At 47.2% G+C, this 22774-nt stretch overlaps 1 protein-coding gene across 1 annotated transcript; it reads left to right on the top strand.

Moving 5' to 3' along the window:
* Nucleotides 1-4178: 4178 nt before the first annotated feature.
* On the top strand, nt 4179-19756 carry LOC126037361 (electroneutral sodium bicarbonate exchanger 1-like). Its single transcript, XM_049797671.1, has 9 exons — nt 4179-4231; nt 5503-5683; nt 15600-15761; nt 16489-16602; nt 16941-17102; nt 17715-17966; nt 18785-18854; nt 19398-19571; nt 19671-19756. Exons 2-8 carry the CDS (start codon nt 5576-5578, stop codon nt 19403-19405), a joined length of 876 nt encoding a protein of 291 aa, XP_049653628.1. The 5' UTR covers nt 4179-4231; nt 5503-5575; the 3' UTR covers nt 19406-19571; nt 19671-19756.
* The last annotated feature ends 3018 nt before the right edge of the window (nt 19757-22774 follow it).

Genomic DNA, 22774 nt, shown 5'->3' with positions numbered 1-22774 from the left:
TTTTTGTTGTTTTTTTGTTTGTTTTTTGGTTGTGTGTTGTTTTTTTTTTGTTGTTGTTTTTAAAATGACAGGCTGTAGCTGCATTCCAGATGGTCTTTGTAGATGGAATCAAGACCTCTGGAGTTGTGAAGCTCTTGCTCTGCATCCAGGTGACTCATTCAATATGTTTGGGGTTTTTTTTTTTCAGATGTGGAGGGACAGGATGTGTCCCACAGAGCGATGGGGGAAGGCAGCAGAGCACTGTAAGGAGTTGAGTCCGTGAGTGGACTCTGAAGGAAGATGCATCCGGTGGCTCTATGAGACTGCTTTGCTTTGCTGTGTTTTGCAGTTTTCTTGCATTGTATTGGTCTGTATTTGCCTTTGCCCTGTGGTGTTTTGTTGTGTATTTGTATCGACTGTCATGTGAGACTGTCTCGCATTGCCTGGCCCTGCATTGTGTTTTGTATTGCAGTGCTCTGTACTTGTATGGATTGCCACCTGAGACTGCCTTGCCTTCTATGGTTCTGTATTGGTTTTGTATTGTTTTGGTCTGTACTTGTATTGACTGTCACGTGAGAGTCTCTTGCATTGGCCCTGTTCTGTTTTGTCTGGTATGGCAAGGCTCTGAGTTGTTTTGCCTTGACTGAGGTAAGAGTACTGCCTTGTATGGCATTACATTTGCATGTGAATTACATGGCTCTATGTTTGTGTGTGTCTTGTATGGCATTGTAGAGGCAGCGTAGAAGGTTTAATGACTTCGGGCTCTTTGCATGCAGAGTTGAGGGGATCGCAATTGGACTGTGAACTAGCATTGAGTAAGGCAGGAACTGGGCAATGGTGTTCATCTTGTTTATGCAGATGCTTTGTGGCAAGTCTCTAGAAATGGTCAAGGCCTTGAGGTCTAAGTAGCAGCGTGATGGGTCTTGGAGCGATCGGTAACTTTGGGACAGCTCTGTGTTTGTGATGCTCTGGTTTTTTCAAGTGTCATGGAGGACACTGGCTGTGAGGATGTGTTATTTTTGGAATAGGTGGGAAGCAGGGTAGGGGAGTGGTGGAGGACTTCTCTCTCGAGGATGAAGTGTCTGTTGACAAGCTTTGTGTGTTGTTTTTGCAGGTGATGACAGGGCACGAGAGGTGCTTGAAAGAACCTTGCGTTTAGGTGACATGGCGCTACGGAGGTTGGACTGTGACACGTGGCACTGTGAAAGCTAATTATCGGGTTGAAAATGCACGGATGGTGGAGATGATGGTGCGTGTTGAAATGTTGGTGTAACAGAAGGGCAGTTTGTGGGGAGGTTGGTTGGAAGGAGGTTGGGCTGGGGCCCGGGTTTTTGCAGGTAGGGTGCTTTTTTGAGGCCCCTGCTGCTGCAGACGGGGTGACGGCCTCTTGAGGCCTGTGGACGGTATGATGGATGAGTTGAGAGTGAGGGCTGGCGTTCATGTGATCTGAACGAGTGGTGTGTTGTGAATGTCTCTAACCTTGTAGGGTTCTGTGGTTAAGCCTTTTTGGTTTTTTTTTCCTTTCAGGTTGGATGTAGAGTTGAGATGTTTTTCAGGGAATTAGGAAAAAAACCCCAAACTTAGAATAAAAAACCCCAGCTGGGATATTGGGTTGGTTTTTGGTGTGTCCTCCCCTGCCCCATTTATTTTTTCTTTTCCCTGGTCCCAGCTGCTCCATGAGGCAATGTTGATCGCCAATGTTTGGACTGGGGTCTGCCTCGGGCCTGGGTTTTCAAAGGCAGGGCAATTTTTTTGTTTGGTTTTTTTTTTTTTTTTTTTTTTTTTTTTTCCAAGGCTCCCGGGAACGGTGTTCCTGTGGAGCGCTCCCCTGGAACCTGGTAATTGCCAGTCAGCACAGAGAGATATGTTGTTCGGTGGATGGTCTTTGGAAGACAGTTGAGGATTTTGTGGGGGGAGTTGGACTAGATGGCCAGCATGGAGTAGGCCAGGGTTGTGAAGTGCGTGAGTGTAACTGTATTTGTCTGTGGTGGGTTTGTAAAATATTTGGTTGCTCTTTGTAGCTTGTGATGTAATGATATTTTTCGATTTCTGGTTTTGTGTCGAGGTGTGGAAGTGGACGGTCTGTCAAGATGATTGGAGGTCACTCGTTTGGTGCCCGGGAACAGGGATCATGGCGGTAATGTCACCTCAGGGAGTAAAACTTCTGGATGTGCAGCGATGTATGTAATGGGAGCGAGGAATGTGGAAAAGACCACTCCGTAGAGCATTGCAGGTACTAAATAGTGGCATTTCTTCTTCAGGTAATGCTAAATTTTTGGAGTTTACATGTATTTGTAAAAATAGTGATTAAAAGAGGACTAAATCTAATAGTGTCAAATATTTGACGAGTGAGGCCATAAGTCTTTTCTATATATTGTAGAAAAAGTACATTGTAGAATTGGATTGAAATACTGACATAGCTGAATCTATGTGGAATGAGTAATGGACCAAATGAAGCACTAAAAATAAAATGTAAAAAAGACAGGTAATTATGTGTCCTTGTGGGAATTACAGTACTAATGGTAATCACAAAGGGAAGCGTAGAGGGAAGCATGGGCGTTTAGTGCCCATAGGTAAACTTAGCTGTTGAAGTAAGTGAAAGTGTCTGTTGGAATTAGGCATCCAAGGGCGAGTTGTAGATACCTTGAGGTAAATGTAGCTGCTGCTGGGTTAATGGAAAGGGGGTGCATTCCTTCCTCTAGTGATTGCAGAACTTTGAAATTGGAGCTGTAGGTAGAGAACCGTGAAATGGGCTCGGGCGTGGTGCGGCGCCGAAATGGGCTCGGGCGCATGTGTTACTTTTCTTAAAGGGGCTGAGGTACTGTGTAACTCTGAAATGGGCTTGATGAGTGGATAACATGTGTGTAATATGTGAGGGTTTTTTTTATTCTGTTGTCCTTCTCTTTCCCTGACCCTTTGTGGTGCTCTCTACTCTTTTCATTCATGTCTTCTCTCTCTCTCTCCAACCTCCTGTGCTTTTCATAGTCTCTCTCTATCTCTTGTCATTATTATCATCTGACGCTCTGTGTTACTTTCTGTCCCATCGTATCATGTTGTATGTTTCTCCTGCTTTTTTCTTCATCTGTCCAGATCCCTGTCCCTTGTTTCTTCTATTGCTGTCCCTCTGCCTTGCTTCCTCTTGCCATCTTTTCTGTATTTCTCTCTGTTCCCTTCCCTCTTCCATCCTTTCTAACTGTATCCCCCTCTCCAGCTAGCTGTCCCTTCTCTTTTCTCTCTTCCTCCATGTCTCTCTCACAGCCTATCAATGACAGTTGTTTTTTCCTCCAGTGCTGTCCTGCCCTGTCCCTTGTTTCTCACTCTCGTTCTGTCATGCTCCCTGTGTCTTTTTGGAACTCCTCCATCTCTGTCCTGTAGCCTATCACTATTTTTTTCTTCTGCCATCCCTTTGTCCTTCTTTCAGTCTTTGTGTCTCTCTCCCTTTGTTCTCCCTCCCTTCTTTTTTTTCCTTTCTTGCTACATCTCTGTTCTGTACCACAAAAGCACGGAGGGTGTTTAGTAACAGAGAAGAAGGATATAGGCAAGGACAAAGGAAATTAATGGCTGTTATTCGGGAAGAAAGGGGAAGAGGGCCTAGACGAGACTTGCCCCGACTGGGCAAGGATCAATGCGCTTTGTGTAAGAAATTCAGTCATTGGTAGAGGGAATGCCCAGGGAACAAGGAGCATCAGAGGGCTCAAACAGGAAGAACAGTAGCCTCTGTGAAGGGAGACTGACGAGAACCTGGGGAATCTACCCTAGCGGATCCACTGGTTATAATTAAGCTAGGGAAAACAGAACAAGAGGTAGAATTTTTGGTAGATACAGGAGCAACATACTCGGTTTTGAATCAGGCTTTGATGCCCCGGGGAATGATTATGTCACGGTGAAAGGAGCGACTGGCCAAAGTGAAAAGGCATAGTTTTGTAAACCTTTAGAATATAAATTAGGAAAACAGTGGGGCATTCATAAATTTTTATATATGCCGAACTCCCCAAAGGCCCTTTTGGGAAGGGACTTGTTGGAACCATTGGGAGCAAAAATTGTATTCAAGAAGGGAGAAATTACTCTGGAGGTAAAAGATCAGCAAAATATTCAAATATTGAGCCTAACCTTAACCAGTCTTCCCCTAGAAGGAATCATTAATGAGGACATCTTAAAGCAAGTGTACCCGGGGGTATGGGCTACCGATGCACCTGGAAGAGCGAAAAGTGCTCCACCTGTTGAAGTTAGGATCAAGGAAGGCCAAAAGCTGGTAAGAATTAAACAATATCCCCTAAAGAAGAAAGACAGAGAAGGAATCCGGCCGGTGATAGAAAAATTTTTGCAGTTGGGACTATTAAAAGAGTGTGAGTCTGAATTCAATCCCCCTATATTACCTGTTCGGAAGCCCGATGGGTCATATTGGGTGGTCCAAGACTTATGGGCGGTGAATAAGATAACTGAAGATCTTTACCCGGTAGCGGCGAACCCATAGACCCTGTTAACCGTACTAACACCTGAATTGACTTGGTTTAGTGTTTTAGATTTGAAGGATGCTTTCGTTTGCCTCCCTCTCCATGAAGCCAGGCAAAACTTACTCACATTTGAATGGGAAAAGCCCAAGAGCGGTCGAAAGACCCAGCTCACTTGGACGGCCTTGCCACAAGGATTTAAGAATAGGCCTACCGTTTTTGGCAATCGGTTTGCGAAAGACTTGGAATCCTGGGAAACCCCGTCTGAGGAGGGGAAGCTGTTGCAGTATGTGGATGATATCCCGATCGCCACCAAAACAGAGAAAGATTGTACGACGTGGGCGGCGAGTCTGTTGAATTTCCTGGGACTTCAGGGGTACCGGGTATCCAAGAAAAAGGCACAGGTAATGCAAGGCAAAGTGAATTATTTGGGCTATGAAATTAGTGCAGGACAAAGACCTTTGGGACAGGCCTGTAAAGAGGCAATATGTCAAACTGGGAGACCTCAGACAGTAGAAGAGTTATGGACTTTTCTGGGAATGACAGGGTGGTGCCGATTGTGGATCTATAATTACGGATTGCTTGTTAAACCACTGTATGCGTTGACAGCCACTAAGCAGAAACACCTTGAGTGGAATACGGAGACCGAACGAGCCTTTGAGCTACCGAAAAAGGCTTTGATGTCGGCCCTGGCCTTAGGACTCCCAGATGCGAGTAAGCTGTTTCTTCTTTACTCCCATGAGAAGCAGGGCATTGCTCTGGGAATATTAGCACAAAACCTGGGCCCGTATCGATGGGCAGTTGCCTACCTCTCTAAGCAGTTAGACACGACTGCAAAAGGTTGGCCTGGATGCCTGCGGGCGGTTGCGGCTGTGATACTAAATACACAGGAAGCCCGAAAGTTTACTCTGGGCCAGAAGATGACTGTTCTGGTGTCTCACGCAGTATCAGCAGTACAAGGCGGACACTGGCTCTCTCCACAAAGATTCCTGAGATATCAAGCTATATTGGTAGCGCGGGATGACGTGGAGATTGTAGTCGCTAACACTGTCAACCCAGCTTCTTTTCTCAGCAGGAACACAGGAGAACCGGTACATCGTGACCGTTTGGAAACCATCGAAGCAACGTACGCCAGTTGCCCAGACATGAAAGACGGCCCCATGGAAAACGGGGAAACTCGCTTCACAGACGGAAGCAGTTACGTCCTAAACAGTAATCGACACGCGGGATACGCCGTCACTGCCAGCCAAGAGGTAATAGAATCGGGGGCTTTGCCCAGGAACACCTCCGCACAGAAGGCAGAAATAATTGCTCTAACCCGCGCCCTGGAATTGGCCCAGGGCAAAGTTGTGAACATTTATACAGACTCAAAATATGCCTTTGGAGTTGTACACGCACGTGGAGCAATTTGGAAGGAGAGAGGACTAGTGAGTTCTCAAGGGAAAAATATCAAACACGCAGAAGAAATTCTGAAGTTACTGGAAGCTGTCCAGCTCCCTAAGAAAGTAGCAATTATGCATATTAAGGCACACCAGAAAGCGAGCTCAGATTTGGAAAAAGGGAACGAGCTGGCGGACAGAGAGGCAAAACAAGTGGCCAAAACACAGGTAAAAACAGAAGGGGCCTTAATTCCTGATAGGTGGATTTCCCTAGAAGGTAAGCCAGAATACACTAAGGAAGATCAAAAGCTCATTACAGGTTTAGAAGGGTCATATAATGAAGAGGGGTGGGCTCATACCCCACAGGGAAAGCTAATCGTTCCCTCTTGCTTATTATGGCATTTGATAGGGGAGGAACATAGGAAAAGACATTGGGGAACAGAAGCCCTGTATAATCATCTGATAGGAGAAATTGTGGCTAGGAATTTATACGCCACGGTGAGGCAGTGTGATCGCACAACAGTGTGATCTTTGCCTCCAGACTAATCCTAAGAGCACCCCCAAGCTGGAAATGGGCCAGACTGGAAAAGGCAATGGGCCTGGACAACAATGGCAAATTGCTAATGTTTATTCATTACTAAAACACACCCACTTGTGATTTGCAGCTACGCATGTTCGTAGCTTTCTCATGGGAACTTCTTCAAAAGTTACTTATGAAGTTATGCCAAGGTCACACTGTCCCTGTTTTTCTCCTGATATCAGCAAAGCCAGCTATTTTTGGCCAAGGCCTAGTCTTGCTGCTCAAACTGACATTCTTTCACACAGAACTCTGCTCGCACAGCTTTTCTATAGACCCATGTCCTTTTTCATGAAGCCAGTTCCCAACAATTCCCCCTTTTTCTTTTTGTGCGAGTAGAGCTTGGTGTGTCAGCTTTGAGACTCCTTTTATCATGCACCCATACGGAATTCTAACTATTACACAGATTAATATCAATATACCCAACCATCATAAGGCTTCCTTAATCAATGACATTACCCATAGTGTTATCCCGCCGAATATTGATTGTAACACTCCATCAAACCAACTAGTTTCTTGCTGGATCTTTGTGTATGTTTCTTCAGCCAATCTATTTGTTTGTATATAGATTGAGGTAAAATTTTAACACCTGCTGTATTGCCCTTTGCAAAGATCTGTGAACACAATTAATTAAACACAGTAAAAACAACATTATACCTAATAAAATACATAAGCACACAAAAAGAGGTTTGATTAATAGCTTTAGCTAGTGACACCCAAACATTCTTACTGTCCCATGGTGTTAACCGATGTGGATCAATCACCGGTGTCACTGTCATGCTGCTTACTACAGTCAGTGTGTTCCCTATCAATCTCAGCATAAGGTTTCAAATTTATGGGTAAATCAGGAACGTATCTGCCAGACATGGATGATGTGATGGGGTTTTTTTGTTGTGTTTTTTTGTTTTTTGTTTTTGGTGTTTTTTTGTCCAATTGCTGCCAAGGCTTGCCATCCCGGTGCACTTAGTTGTCTTGTAGAAGTTAAGGTACCGCTGCCCCACAATAAATCCAGCAGCGGCTGTAAGTCTGTATTTGTAATACCACAACAAGGTTGAATCCACTGTAGGTCTCCGTTTAAATCTTTCTCCCTCTTTTTGTTTTTGAGCAATCCAGGCTTGCTTAATAACTTGGGATGCCATTTTCCTTAATAAGCTGAACAAGGTAAAACTATTACAATAGTTAAAATCACAGTAACTACAATAATGCCCATAATTCTTTGAGCCAACCCGTTACCCCTAATAACCCAGACCATGAGGAAAATGAACCATCTATACATTCTTGTGCCATCTTGCTCCACGAACTCAGCCCAGCAATCGGTAGGTGCCAGCTTTCCGTGGGCGTCCCCACAGAGGCAACGATGGCCTCACTGTACACCAGCCCGATGCTCTTCGGAAAATCCCGGTATTTATACATTTGCAGAGGAACAGGTTTTAGCACACGTGGCCAGCGGGTGCCAAAAGTCCGCCTCGGTTGCAATCTATGACGCATGCGCTCGCTGGCCAGGCGCGCTGCACGAGTCATAGCCATCTTGTCTATTGGTTCATGGGCTTTACGATACAGTTGCGAGGCACAGAGAATCTTGACCTGTTATGTTAGCCAAGGTGACCTATACATTAGTTTTTGGCTGAGGTAGTATTCATATTGCCACATCATCTATGATGCTCCAGATGATGATGGTCATGCAAATCGAACAGGAGTCCATCGTGGGCCTGTATCTGTGGAAACACAATCAACCTCGTTCCCAGGTTATTAATGGAAATAGACCTTACCCCTAATTTTGGCTTTAACTTTTACCCCACACTGTCTTCCCGTAATCACACTATGTTTAATCAAATTATGCTTTACACACTTTTTACCTAAAGCAGGTTCTATATACAATAAGGCACGCTGTTCTGAAAACCTCTCTGAAGGACTCCGTGTCCACTAGTAATACTCTATTAGTTAGAATCTGTCAGATCAGTGGCTCCAGCACCCGCCGGTGCCGTGCCAGTCGCCATTGGAACAATTCCGGGTCCAGCATCAGTGCGAAGCCATGGCTTGTCCCACTTAGCGAGGATCTCCCAGTAAGTTTTACTTCTGCTGATCTGCACCATTTCCTGGATTCTGGGTCCTTATACATTACCATGATTCCTGTACTTTGTTGCGTCCTTTCTGCCTGTAAAAGAACATGATGCACTACCATTGGTGGGTCTTTGTGATCACCTGTCAATCTAAGATAATTTAGCACAAATAAGGCTTTGGCCAATCGTTCCTCTGGGAGTAAGCCCTGGGTTCCCCCTTTTTGTTTTTGCAGCATGTTCTTTTAGGGTTTGGTTGGCCCATTCGACAATAGCCTGTCCTGTGGGAAGATGTGGAATACCGGTACCGTGGTGAATTCCCCACAAATTACAAAATCGAGCAAATCGTGTAGAACCATAGGCTGGGCCGTTGTCCATCTTAATTTCTTGAGGCACACCCAGTACTGCAAAAGAAGCGTGAAGATGTCATTCAATATGTAAGGCCTTTTCTCCAGTTCGTGCCGTGGCCCACATGGCAGCAGGATAGGTATCAATACACACATGCACAGAACGCTTTGCACCAAACCACATGACATGGGTGAAATCCATTTGCCACAACTGCAATGGCAAAAGACCTCGTCGGTTAACCCCACAGCCCAAGCCGAGCCCTTCCTTTTGACAATCAGGGCATGCTTTAACGATACCTTGGGCATCAGTAAGTGGTAAGTCAAATTGCTTTGCTAACATCCTAGCGGGTTGGTGCAAGAACGCATGCGATTGCCGTGCTTTGTTGAAAACGATTCCCTGGAGGAGGCTCCCGTGGCGCTGCAACCAATTGGTCAACTCTGTCATTTCCCGTTTCTCATCTGCACAGTGTTCTCATACCCAAGAGTTCTACCAGAGGGGTCATATTGCCATTAGTGATACCGCAAAGATTCCGCACCCACTGGATATCTCCCACAAGCTTCTGGACATCATGTAACATTGAAATTTCTCATGTTATTTGAACCTTCTGAGGTTTAACATTGCTAGCATTTATGTGCCACCCCAAATACTTCCAAGGTGCTGCCTTTTGCACCTTTTCAGGAGTGATTATTACTCCGCGATGGCTTAAGATGTCCTGCAATTGAGTTAAAATCTCATCCTGTGGCAAGTTACTGAGGTAACTGCTTTCTTACAGGCTCTGATGCCCAGGCCACATACACCTGACGCATCGTGGCGGAATTGCGCATTCATTGCGGTAACACGACCCAATGGTATCTCTTATAGGGTTCTGCCTTGTTAATCGATGGTACCGAAAAGGCGAACCGTTCAGCGCCATCTGGGTGCAATCTTTTAGATTTATAATTAACAAATCCCATTCTTCTGGAAGCATAACTGGAGATGGCAAACCTGGCTGCAGGGCTCCCATACTGTGCGTCACCACATTCACAGCTCTGAGATCATGTAACAGTCTCCGCTTCCCACTTTTCTTGGGAATGGTAAATATTGATGTGTTCCATGGACTAGTAGAAGGAACAACTTGTCCCGCTCTCAACTGGTCCTCAACTAACCCTTGTATTTTTAGTAGCCTTTCAGAATTTAGCAGCTACTGATCAATCCAAACAGGTTCATCTGTTTTCCAGTTAATTTTCAGAATCGGCTACCCCTCAGTGACCGCTCCTAAAAAGGATGCGTCACTAACATTGCCTTCATTTGGCTCAATAAATCATGGCCTACGAGGCCAAACAATTCAGTTGGGGTAGTCATGACATACGGACACGTCGTAATGTGTTCACCATCGGGGAACACAAATGTAATTGGTAGCTGACTTACTAAGGTGGCTTGTGTGCCCCCTATCCCTGCAATACCAAAGTTTGGATTGATCGATGGCCATGATGGAGGCCAAATGCATTGTGAAATAATCATAACATCAGCACCTGTATTGATTGTCATCGGTTTCTTGACAACAACTCCATCGGGCCCTTCCAATTGCACTACCTTTTCTGGTTTACCTCTTGTTGCGTCCATGGCAAAGTATACCTGCGGTTTCCCTGTGGAGCCGAATCCACCATCTCCACGTTGTACTTCACCTGGGTTCGGAACACACGACCTGAATGGAACTAATTGTGCTATTCTGGTACCTTTAGGAATAGAAACAGGAGGGATTAAAACATGAATCATAATTTTCACAGTCCCACAATAATCTGCATCAATAAGCCCTGGGAGCACCAGAATTCCTTCTAGAGCTGTTGAAGATTGCCCCATTAAAAATGCACTAAGTCCAAACCCCAATGGTCCCTTTATGTTGACTGCGGTTTCCACATCCACTCTGGAGCTTCCTGCGGTGGCGGATCTGGTGGTTGCGAGGCTGCCTGAGGGCTGGCAGCTCAAGCCCCTTGCATTCGTGTCGTCGCGCGAGGGGCCTTCGCAGTCGGTGTAAAGTTTCCCTTCTTCCTGTATTCTTGGTGGTATGGTTATCTTTCTTACACTTGTTGCAGCACTTACTGTTAACAGTACCTGTACATTTGCTCCTAATGTGTCCACGTTTGACACAGTTAGAACACTTGACCAAGGGTGTCTCACTGGCCTTGTGTTTCTTTGTAGCTCCTTGGAGAGCTGTGGCAGCATAGGCTACTTTCTGTGAGTCCACTGATCGATCCGTGTATTCTATCATATCAACGATGTCTGCATTTTTCGGCAAAGTACACAATGCTTTGCGTGTCTTTTCAGTAGCATTTTCAAAAGCGAGTATTTTGAACATGTTTTCTTTCATGCCCTCGTTCATGTCAGGGTGGTCATAAATTGTATTCTCCTGTTTCACCTGGGTAAAAGCATGGCTGTACATATTGTCTGGTACGGTAAGAAAAGCTTGATACGCCAAGATCTGTGATAGATGATGAACCTCAGTGACACATTGTAACTGAGCGTTCCCTGATGCGAAGGGTCCAGTACCCATCGGCATCTGCGTGGTACTCCCCATAGGGGATCTGTTTGTTGTCGTGATGTTGCTTGTTCCCTATCACAGAGCTTCTCCCACTGCCAGAAAAACACTAACATTCGGGCGGGTGTCAAAATCAACTGTGCTAGCTGTTTAATATCTTGAGGTATCAGCGTATCAGCAGAAAAAATGAATTGCAGTATTTGGTGAGTTAACGCAGATTTGATTCCGTACTGACTCACAGCATTCCTTAATTTCTCAATGACCTTCCAGTCAAACACCTCCCATTTTTTCTGTCCATTTGATGCAATAACTGGGAATGCTTAGAGCATAGTCCCTTCTATAATGGCATCTGTTATTACACCCCTCCAATGTCTCTGCCTTTCTTCTGCAGCGGCTATTACAGGCGGCTCCGCGTCTGTCACGGGTGCGGTTGGTTTCCCCGTCTCTTTTCCCCATTTCCTTTAACAATTCTAACATTGTCTCTTTTTGTTCTATTATTAGAGTAGCCAAGTCCTTGTTTGCATTATTTGAATCAGGGTGTATGCTAGGTATAATTTGTTCATGTTGAACGGTGGTATCTGAGGGCTGGTTTTTCGTAGGCAGATTTTTACTCACTCCCTGATTCTGTAGGGTTTCCTTTAATCGTACGGTTAGGGAGGCTTGGGAACTGTCGGATGGCTGATTAATATCGGCAGTCCCAGGGAGTGGAGCAGAAGTCAAGGGCGCGAGAGTAGGCGAACAAGCTCCAAAAAGTCTCTCTCGTTGCATTATGTTTTTCTCCCCGCTTTTCCCTTTCGCTTGCGGTTGGAGAGAGAGAGCAGCAAAAGCAGACGCAGACGCTTTACGATCTGCTTTCATTTCTTACAGAGTTGTCTTAATCAATTTCCATAAAGTTACAAGATCTTTAACTTCTTTAGACCCGTCACTAATTTCATCCCATAGGGAGGTTCCGATAGCATTCCAGGTACTAAGCTCAGAAGCTGTACCCACACTAATTGAAAGGTTTCTGTCCTTGCTTCATTAGTTTTTTAGCTGATTTATCATCATCAGTTACCATATCTCATAATACGTCTCCTAATCTACGCCATTCACTCTCCTTAAATAATAAATCCGGATTCTTAAAGCATCCCTTAACGCGACCCAGCGCGACTAACCCCGAAATTTGCTTAATGCAGTTTACTCCCCGCTTTTCTAAAAAGCACTGTAATCATTTTAGGGCTACCTCTTGATCCATTGCCGGCCGGCTTCTTGATACTCCTGGGTGCTACCTTGATTAAGGCACCTCGGTTAAAAAGTCTTTGCAGCCTTTTTCCAGTAGCCCTCACTGACGGCGAACCCCTTTTGGACGGTCCAGGCACGAGAGTTAACACACCAACCAAGACGATCAGCGTTCGGTTAATCTTTTGCCCCCCGGTCGCTGCTACCGGTGCTTCTCAGTGTCCGTCGCTCCAATTCCCCTTTCTTCGGTCCCCGTTCGGGCGCCATTTGTTGGAGCGGCGGAGGAATGCACATAAGTCGACCCAATATGAGTGATAGAAGTGATTCAACTTTATTTGCACGGATAGCTCATATTTATACAGTTTGCGATAATTATGCCTACTAGTCCTAATATGATTGGTACATTGCTAATGTTTATTCATTACTAAAACACACCCACTTGTGGTTGGCAGCTACGCGTGTTCAGTAACTTTCTCATGAGAACTTCTTCAAAAGTTACTTGTGAAGTTATGCCAAGGTCACACCGTCCCTGTCTTTCTCCTGATAACAGCGAGACCAGCTGTTGTTTTTCTCCCAATATCAGTAAAGCCAGCTATTTTCAGCCAAGGCCTAGTCTTGTTGCTCAAACTGACATTCTTTCACACAGAACTCTGCTCGCACAACTTTTCCACAGGCCCATGTCCTTTTTCAGCAAGCCACTTCCCAACAAAAGGTATTCCTAGAAAAAGTTTCCCGTTTATAAAGCAGGAGTTTGTTGGGGCTGAATTACAGTTCCTTTGTAACTGAATTGGGTCAATATTCCGAAAAAGGGGAATATGTTTATTTTTGAAACAGGTCAATACTTGCATGTGTTGTGCTGGCAAGGAGGAGGCTTCTTAAATGTAGAACTTGTTAAATTTAAAAGCACACCTCCACTCTCCATAGTATTGCTTCTATGTTAATTCAGGGTTAAGATATTCGTTCACTTCAGTTTCTGTGAATCTGTTAGGGCAGCGTGCTCTAAGGTGATGGGAGGGAGCAGGGGGAAGAAGGGGAGGAGGAAAAGCAAAATATCTGGAACCTGCTCTTCCATGACTCCTGCAAACTGTAATGTTATTTTTTTTCCCAAGCCTGAAAACTGTACTTGGCAGTGGGATTGTGGCTATCTTGTTAATATTCTTCCTTCCTTTCTTGTTTTGGCCTCTCCAGGAAGCGATTCGAGTAATCCTTGGAAATCTTGATGATTTACATGCATTTTCTACAGACCACTATCTTTCTGTGTACCCTTTCTTTCCTACTTGTAAAAGAAAAGGTCCAATGACTTGTATCTGTTGGGCATTGCTTAATTTGACATTCCTGCCTAGTAGTGCGCAGATCTTTAGCTGGAGTACGACTCCTCTGAGCTTCGCAGTTTTACATTAGCTGAAGATCCTCCTCAGTTGTTGCCTTCACCAGAGAACTGATGTATGTAAAAAGAATGTTTTGCAGTGTTTTCAGATGGCCACCCCTGCGTTCCAAATCTGATTTAGCCAGAGAAAACGAACGTGCATATATAAAGTCCCAGGAAGCCCACGTAATGCGATTGCAAGGAAAGCTAGTGCGTTGTTTCAAAAGGTTAATAAAACGTAAAGCGCTCCTTACAGGCGCAGCAGCGTTGGCCCTCTAGTAGAGAAGACCGCAGTAGTTTTCTTGTAAGGTACATTAGGATTAAGTATTGTAGTTGCTGTAGTGTAAAGGGTTACGGAGAAGTTACTCTCCTGAGGCTGTTGTTGCAGAGAAAAGTAAGTTAGTGGAAGGAGAAGCCTTTTCAGTCCTAAGGTGCGTCAGTTTGTGAATCGGATCAGGCCCTTCGGCATCATCTCCTCCCGTGATTCCGAGTGCCCAGGAGTAATGAACACCCGCGTGTTTCCGCCTCCAAGGCATCCCCTTCCAGTCTCGGCAGACTGCGTTATTGCCACCCCTGGTCCTAGCAGGCAAGAACGAGATCATCCTCTTTCTCTGTCAGAAGCTGGTAGGTATGAGAGCAACTTATTCCTGTTGCTGCCAGGAAGAGAAAGTAGCCCAGAGCATCGTCAGACAGGAGGCACCCAAACAAAGGAAGCCTCGTTGTTGGTTTGCTTCGCTAAAGCGCAGCCAGTTTTGCCTGCGTGCTTGAGGAGGGTTTGATTCACGAGCTTGTATTTCTGGAACTGGGAAGTCCATCCACCTGCTCAGGCAGCACCGGGCCCTGCGGAGAACTGCAAGCTCAGAGGCCTGGCGTGATGAGTTGTCCTGCAGTCTGTGTGTCGGGCTCCTCGCTGTAGCATACCTCTTAGTTAATCGCCAGCTGTGGGAGTCCTTGAAGCCAAACTCAAACGAACAATTTCATCCCTTAAAGGAACTGACTGTGTCATCTAGGCAAATCTTGGGCTTCATCTCTGGTGCTCAGGATACAAATGGAGTAAAAGTATTCATGTTACCTGTTTCTTCCTGAGATCAGAGGCACGTAAGGAGGCTGCTGCCTGGCGTCACCCATTCTTGCAGGCATGAGCTCCTAGGTGTGCGAACTGCACCCCCAGGAAGGAACGTCTGTAACTGTGGCGTTTGTCATGTCAATTATCTTTTGTTCTCCCATTTTGAGGAGGACTGTGAAGTGAATGTAATGACGCTAGTCCTGTGAATCCTAGTCCTTTTCAGGTTTAAAAATAATTTTTAAAAGAATTACTTTTTAGTTAGGAAAGCTGATGAGGTTTTCTTCACAGGGTTGGGAGAGCCTGGCATGTTGTTTTTTGCGGGAAGATGTGAGGACTGAAGCCAGATGCAGTTAAGGAAACACAGTGCTATGAATGCAAGCAACTGATGGGAGAGTGTCACCTGGATGAGTGTTTCTTGTAATGTGTTACTAGCGTATGGTGTCTCCTCACATCTCATTTCTCCGCTGTGTAGTTCGATGTGTCACTTGTTCAGCTGCTGCTGCTCATTAAATATAAATCTCCATTGGCAGGAGCAGTTACAGGGTCGTGGATCTTGGACCACGATCCTCAAAACCCCCTAGCTATGCGAGGTTTCCCTGCCGCACATGCACTGCCTTTGTGTCCTGACGCTCTGTTTCTCCAGAAATGTCAGTATTTGCGTGGGGAGTTTCAAGGACCTGCCTGTGGACGCGACGGCCCCTACACCCCTGATGTATTTTTCTGGTGCTGCATCCTCTTCTTCGCCACCTTTGCCCTGTCAAGCTTCTTGAAGAAGTTTAAAACCAGCCGCTACTTTCCAACCAGAGTAAGTAGAAGGAGGTGGCCAGTGTCCATCTCCGCACTCGTTTCCCAAAATGGCTTTCCTGGAGCACTAAGCAGTATTTGCCCTGCCTTGGTCAAGCTGGGAAACGTTGGCCTTGCAGGCCAAGCTCTCCAAGAGCTTGGATGTCCCACACTCATTTCCATGAGTGCAAAATCATCGTAGCGTTTCCCACCTGCCTCGTGACCTGCCCCAGACTGAAGATTTTTGGGGTTTTATTTTTTTTTTTTTTTTTCTTCTCCTCAGGTAGTAGGAAGTCAGGTTTCCCAAAGTTTTGGGGGTTGGGGTTTTCGGTTTGTTTTTTTTCCCCTACCTTCTGCGCATTATGTGCTCGAGTGGAAAGTAGATTCGAATGAGGAGCTTCCTTTTGAGGACTAAAGGATGCCTCAGTGCCTTGTTGCCATTGTAGCTGTGAGTGTAGCTGTAGTGGCAGACATGTGTTTTCTTATTTTTAATATTATTATTATTATTTTTAGATTTTGACTTAAACCAACCCTTGTTGGCCTAGTTAAGCTTTTTTTTATTGTCTGACCCCAGATCTCACAGGGACAAACACAGCAGCAGTATCTAAGCAAGGGATCAGGCTGCATGTGCTCAGAGGGGTGGTGGGATTTGGTTAAGCAGCCTTAATGTTGTGGATGTCTGCAACTCTTGCATCTCACCTTAGGGCCCTGTTTGCCATGCCCCTCTCACCTCTGGTTTCTCGCCCCAGGTACGGTCCACAGTGAGCGACTTTGCTGTTTTCCTCACCATCGTCATCATGGTGCTCCTTGACTTTGTGGTTGGGATCCCATCGCCGAAGCTCCAGGTCCCCCATGCGTTCAAGGTAACGGGGTGTTTTGGCACGTGGGGGTGCCACAAGGTGATGCCGGGGCAGGGCAGGGCTGAGTCTGGAGGAGATGCTGGTGGTGTGACCATCTCCTCTTCCACCTCCAAGTGCCTTGCTTCCTCCTGGAAACGAGAAGATGGCCCCAAAACTAGATACCTACAGGGGAAGTATCTAGAGCTGCTTGCAAGGAGGAGACTGGCACTGCTGAAGCCCCCGGGAGAGGGGGACATGAAGCCAGGGCTGGGAGGTGCTCTGACGCAAGGAGGGAGGGGAAAATGAAAGCCAGTGGAGTGCCTGGGCTGGGAGACAATGCTGATGTGTGGGCTTTGTTGCAGCCTACCAGAGACGACCGCGGGTGGTTCATCAACCCCATAGGACCCAACCCTTGGTGGACGGTGTTGGCTGCGCTCGTCCCAGCTCTGCTCTGCACCATCTTGATATTCATGGACCAGCAGATCAGTGCCGTTATTGTGAACAGGAAGGAGCACAAGCTGAAGGTAAGGGCCTGCGAGAGATGACTCCAGCCCCTTCTGGGCTGCAGGTCTGGGGGGAAGCTCTTATTCCCGATGCTTTCTGAAGGCATTGGTTTGGGACAAGGTCAGGCTGCGTGGCAGGATGCTCTCCTGGATTAACGATGATGCAGGGAGCAAGTGACAGGGCAGTTCAGATGAGCAACCTTTTGGAGGAGCAAATTAATCTTGGAGCAATAGAGAACTGCGTTTTTGTTTTAAAATGGCAGCAGCAGGAGGTGTGGGGAATGAATTGTTTTGATGCGCTGCCAGGAATAACTCAGAGTCACACCTTCCTTGCAAGTGGTACAGTTTTCTTTGTGAGTGGAAAAAATGGTTTGGTGCTTTTGGGTTGTGGCTTCTTGTTTTTTGGAGAAGTATTTAATGCACAAGCTCTGCATATCCATTGTGTCTGAACTCCTGCCAGATTTTCATGCCAGGTGCTTGTGCAAAGCCTGCATACACCCTTGCTTGTTTCCATTTCTTGTTTTGAATTCTGAAGAAGTTGACTTGTGCTCGAGCAGGGTTTGAGTCTGACTTGCGACGTTATCCTTGCTCTTGTGCTATGGGATGCTCTGTTTCTTGTTTTCCTGCCTGCAGAAAGGATGCGGGTACCACCTGGACCTTTTTGTGGTGGCCGTGATGCTCAGGGTGTGCTCTGTGATGGGGCTGCCCTGGTTTGTGGCTGCGACCGTCCTGTCCATCACCCACGTGAATAGCCTCAAAGTAGAGTCTGACTGCTCAGCTCCAGGAGAACAACCCAAGTTTCTGGGGATACGAGAGCAGAGAGTCACTGGCTTGCTGATCTTTGTGCTCATGGGCTGCTCTGTCTTCTTCACTTCGGTGTTAAAGGTGAGAGGAAAATGCAAACCACCCAACAACCGTGAGCTTGTTGGAGGTTACAGAAAAACAGTCCCCTCTCTGCAGGCCTGAGTAGTTAGTTGTGGAGCGGAGGAGGAGGAGGTGGTCCCAACCCTTGGGGCTTGACCAACGGTGGGAACCAGCCTCGGTTAGGTTTTGCAGCCCTTCAGGCCCCCGTTTGGTGTGCTCGAGGCGAGCAAGCAACGCAACTGCTTGAATTTTTGGGTGTCTTTCAGGCCCACCCATGTTTATGGGTTACAGTTGAGCATATTCAGACGAGCACATCTGCTCTGTTTCAAACAGGCAGCCCTTTAGTGGCTGCAATTTGCTCCCCAAATGCCGCGGAGCAGCCGTTCCCAGGAGCTAAACACAGTGAGGTCATCCCCGTGGGCTTCCTTGCACGTTCCTCCCACAAAGTAATCTCGTCTCTAGGCTAAAAGGAGGCCTGTGGCCTTTGCCTGTTGCCCCAAGAATAGGCAGAAGTGTTTCTTCTACCGCCAGAGAATGCGGCATAGGGTAGCACGGGTGAAATCGCCTATTTTCCTCCAACCTTTCTGGAAAATAGGATTATTCTGAGGAGAGATAACTCCCAAGTTCAGCCTAAAGCAGAGCCTTAGCTCACTCGTGCGCACAAAATGGCAAAAAAATGGTTAATATCTGACCCATCTCTAAGCCTGAATGGAAGCTGGAAATCTTCAAGCAATTTTAGGCAGTGCCTGTGGAAGAGGGTGGTAATACTGAAAATGCAATACAGAAAAAGAAACGATTGCATTCTTTCTTTTTTTTTTCTTCCCCCCCCCCCCCCCCAGTTTATACCAATGCCTGTGCTTTATTGGCGTCTTTCTCTACATGGGTGTGTCGTCGCTCAGAGGAATTCAGGTATGGACTCTTTTACAGCGTGCAGCATGTCGGCTCCCTGGTATTTTGTCTCTGTAGCAGCAGGGAAAAAAGCAGTGGCATGGGAAAAACTTCTCGCAGAGCAAGCAATGAAACTCTTTTGTGTAAGAAAGAGATTGGTGGAGGCACAGGAGGTATATAGGGCTGGGAGGACCAGGCAAGTTCAGCGCTCTCTGTTGCAGGGTTTAGGGCAGGTCAGTGTTTGGTTACGTGAAAAGCGGGGGAATTTGGTGCAAAGGGAAGGCAGTTTCTACCACTGGTGGAAATCCTCATGGGGGGATTCAGTGGGCCGAGAAATGCTAATAATGGAATGGCATGGAATAGTTGCCGTTTGGTGGGCAGCTCTCAGGGGCAAGCCGGTTGCTAGATGGAGCGAAGGGAAAATGGGTGCTGCTCCCAGGAGGAATGCGGTGGGATCCAGGATTTCTGACGGCAAGCGAGATGCTGCAAAGTGCCTCCATGTCTCGAGAGGGCCAGCAACTTGCCGCAGTCCCAAGGTGGCAACCTTTCCCTTTTATTTCGCAGTTCTTTGATCGCTTGAAGCTGTTTTGGATGCCAGCGAAGCACCAGCCGGATTTCATCTACCTGCGGCACGTGCCCTTGCGAAAGGTGCATTTCTTCACGGCGATCCAGCTGACCTGCCTCGTCCTGCTCTGGACCATCAAGGTGTCCCGTGCCGCCATCATCTTTCCCATGATGGTAAGAGCTGCCACCGCTCGGCAGCGGGGTGTTTGCAGCGTTGGAGTGAGAGGTGGCATCGTCTCTGAGCTCACCGCATCTTCCCTCTTATTCATGAAGGTTTTGGCTCTCGTATTTGTCCGGAAAGCGATGGATTTCTGCTTCTCAAAGCGAGAGCTCAGCTTTCTGGATGACCTTATGCCAGAAAGGAAGAAGAAGTTGGACGATGCCAGAAATGAAGCTGGAGAAGAAGAAGAGGTAAGGCTTGCTGTGTCCTCGGGGCTGGACATCTCCGTGTGTCTGTGAGATTGCCTGTTTCTCTTACAGCTTGTCTGGAAATGTTGGGGGAAGATCAGCACTCAATCGAAATAGATCCCAATAGCCTGTAACTTTTGTAACCTTTGTTTCCTCAAGTAGCAGTGAGCTGAACGCTTGAATACAGGTGTAATTTTTAAAACGAGTCGTTTTTCACAAAGGTCATTATCATTATGATGATTATTATTAGATGCTGCTGCGGCTGCTGCTGCTGGCAAGACTTGCTCATAATCGTGTTTTGAACACACAGTCCCCCTGCCCCGAAATCTTTGGAGTGAACGGTTTCTCCCCTGCTGCACTAATACCTATAGCTGCCAAGGGGCAGAAGCGGAGGGCAGACTGCTAAGTTTGTGCTGGGCATTCAGCTTATCTCCACTTTGATCAAAGACAGAGAACGTGATTTGTCCCTTTTTTACATCAGGAGTCCAGGAGGGCCATGGAAGCTGCTGCTGCTGCAAGTTCAGTTCAGCTGAACGTGGGGAAGACCAGTGACGTGGATATCCCAAAGCAAAGCAGTGACAGGTAAAGCTCCACCAAGCGCCAGGAACCCCGGCAAGATTAGCTTGAAGGTGTTTGGCAGAGTTTTCTCCACTTGCCTCTTTGTGGGGCATCCCACAGAAACCAGCAGGCAGCTTGGTGGGAAAATCAAATTTGGGGGCAGGGCTGCAGGAAGTGATTGCAAGGCTCTGACCGCAAGCAGAGTGGCTGCAGCACTCGCGTTTGACCCCCAAACCTTGCCTCATCAGTGCTTTTACGGTAGCTGGAGATCCTCATACTTAACACATGAGGAGTTGCAGGCATGATCTGTACCAGCAGTGGCTTAGGAACCCGGACCGGGCCTAAGCCCCAGCAAGAGCCTTTGCACAGAGCTGTTGCTCTGCAGCTCCCGGGCTTGCCTCCCAAAACTCCTCATCCAGCAAAACCTCCCACACTTATGCAGAGCTTTGATTCTCGGGGCTCCGCTGTTCCTCTTGCTGATGCTAATGCCCTTGGTGGCATCAGTTTCCATAATCACGGATTGCTATGTAAAATATTTATTGCAGGACTGATCCTTCTGAGATTGTTATCCTGGATGAAATGTCACAAATGACCGTATGGAAGGCTCTCACTTTGAAGACAGAAACCCTTTGAATCCAGGGAGGAAAAAGGTAAAGGATTGCACGTGAACGTGACCGTGCTCCTCTGCAAGCGACGGCGCACACCTACGCTTTTCCCACGCTTTGGCCGGCAAGGCTGAGCAAATGGCCTGTCCCTGGGAACAGGCAGGGAGGACCGTGGCATGCAAACCAACTCCTCTCTGCTGGGGTGGTCCCCCAAACAGGGCAACATCAGCAGCAGCTGGCAGGTCTTCCACTGATGATGCTCTCCCTCTTTTTCTCTTCCCTTCGCCTTTCCCCACTCCCGCTTTTCACGTTTAGGAATCTTGACTTTGAAGGAGAGGAGTGAGAGCGTGACTCGGGGATGTGCCAACGCAGACAGAGGGAGAAGGCGCTTTGTTTCAGTTGGAGGATTCCCATTAAAGCCATGCAGATGTTTTCAGTTATCCTTGGTGTGCTTCAGGCATTCAGTATCTCTAGACCAGCAAGCTGAGGTGAATGTCACAGTCAAGGGGAGTTTGGTGGTGTTCAGTCTGTGTGCGTACGTGTGTGTGGGGGTGTGGGTTTGTAGTGGTAGAGGGACTGCTATGGCTTTATCATTCAGTGCTCTTCTTTTAATACCTAATTCCTCCTCTTTTTTTTTCTCTTTTTTTCAAATGTAAACTGGGAATGTTCAAAATAATTTTCTGTTATATTTGATGCATTCTCCACTTTCTTCTTGATCACGACCGGGTTTTTGGTCTGGTTTGGGGTCCTGGCTTTAATTCACTCTTATGTCTCTTACTGGTACGAGAGGGATGCCCTCTGTGGCAGGGCAGCATAGAGAGCATCCGAGCAGTTGGCCTAAGGTGAAAGAAAAGCATTTGCTCCCTGCGCTCCAGTTTTACCTCTCTTGGTTGGTTTGGGTTTGCGTTTGTTTTTTTTGCTTTGGCTCTGCCATCAGCCTGGGAGCTGCAAAATGCAGAACTGCCACCTTCTTGTCCCCTGGCTGTAAACTGCATCTAAGGGAGCACTTCAGGTATTTGATTTTGCATACACCGTATGGTCACAGGAGCGGCCAGATGAGACCTGGGGCTCTGTGTCCCTGGGCTGCTCCCTCTGTTGTTTCTCCACTTTCCTTCTGTATTGGATCTGGATGAGTTGGAGTTCCTTTACCCCACAGCAGCCCTCGTAGTGCTGTGCTCTGTACTGGTAGCTAGAAAGCTGTTGATAACACAGCAGTGTTTTGGCCATGGCAGACAGCCAGAGCACACCCAGACACCCAGACATCCAGGCGTCTTCCACGTGGAGGCCACTTCCCACCTCGGCTGGCCAACGCAACGCGCTGCCTACCTTCTTCAAGGACGTCAGCCGTTTGATGCTGACGAAGCCCATCTTGTTCTTCTGGACATGTTTCAGGAGGAAAGCATCCTTGGCCAGGTTCTTGTCAGAGAGGTGGAATTCCACCCTGGACACAACCCTCCTGGCCAGCTGCCGGTCAGGGACGGGGTAGTTGTAGTCCAAGAGATCAGCCCCCAGAACATCGCTCGCATCGCAGAAGCTCCCGGCAAAGCAGGGACACGGGTGTGACTTGGTGGCCTTTGGGATGTGCAGCACTGCCCGGTCCCAGCCACAGCGGTGCAGATGGCAGAGTCTTGAGGAGCGGGGTGGCTCAGCTGCGCTCTGAAATGAAACGGAGTTTTATGCTTTTAGAAGCGCGCTTGCCTTCATGCCCCCAGCATCGGTCCCTGCCACAAGTTACGCAGCACATGGCCTTGCACAATCTTGCAGCCAGAGGTGCCTCACGAACAGAGCGCAATCTCTTTGATTACC

The sequence above is a fragment of the Accipiter gentilis genome, unplaced genomic scaffold (assembly GCF_929443795.1).
Source record: "Accipiter gentilis unplaced genomic scaffold, bAccGen1.1, whole genome shotgun sequence".
In the NCBI taxonomy this organism is placed as follows: domain Eukaryota; kingdom Metazoa; phylum Chordata; class Aves; order Accipitriformes; family Accipitridae; genus Astur; species Astur gentilis.
Note: the sequence above shows the minus strand (reverse complement) of the source record. Positions and strands in the feature narration are given on the sequence as shown.

Coding starts and splice junctions, on each gene's coding strand:
- LOC126037361 (XM_049797671.1), top strand. CDS start 5,576: ATGAAAGACGGCCCCATGGAAAACGGGGAAACTCGCTTCACAGACGGA. Junction 5,684..15,599: donor CCGTCACTGCCAGCCAAGAG/GTAATAGAATCG, acceptor CTGTTTCTCCAG/AAATGTCAGTATTTGCGTGG. Junction 17,967..18,784: donor TCTTCACTTCGGTGTTAAAG/GTGAGAGGAAAA, acceptor CCCCCCCCCCAG/TTTATACCAATGCCTGTGCT.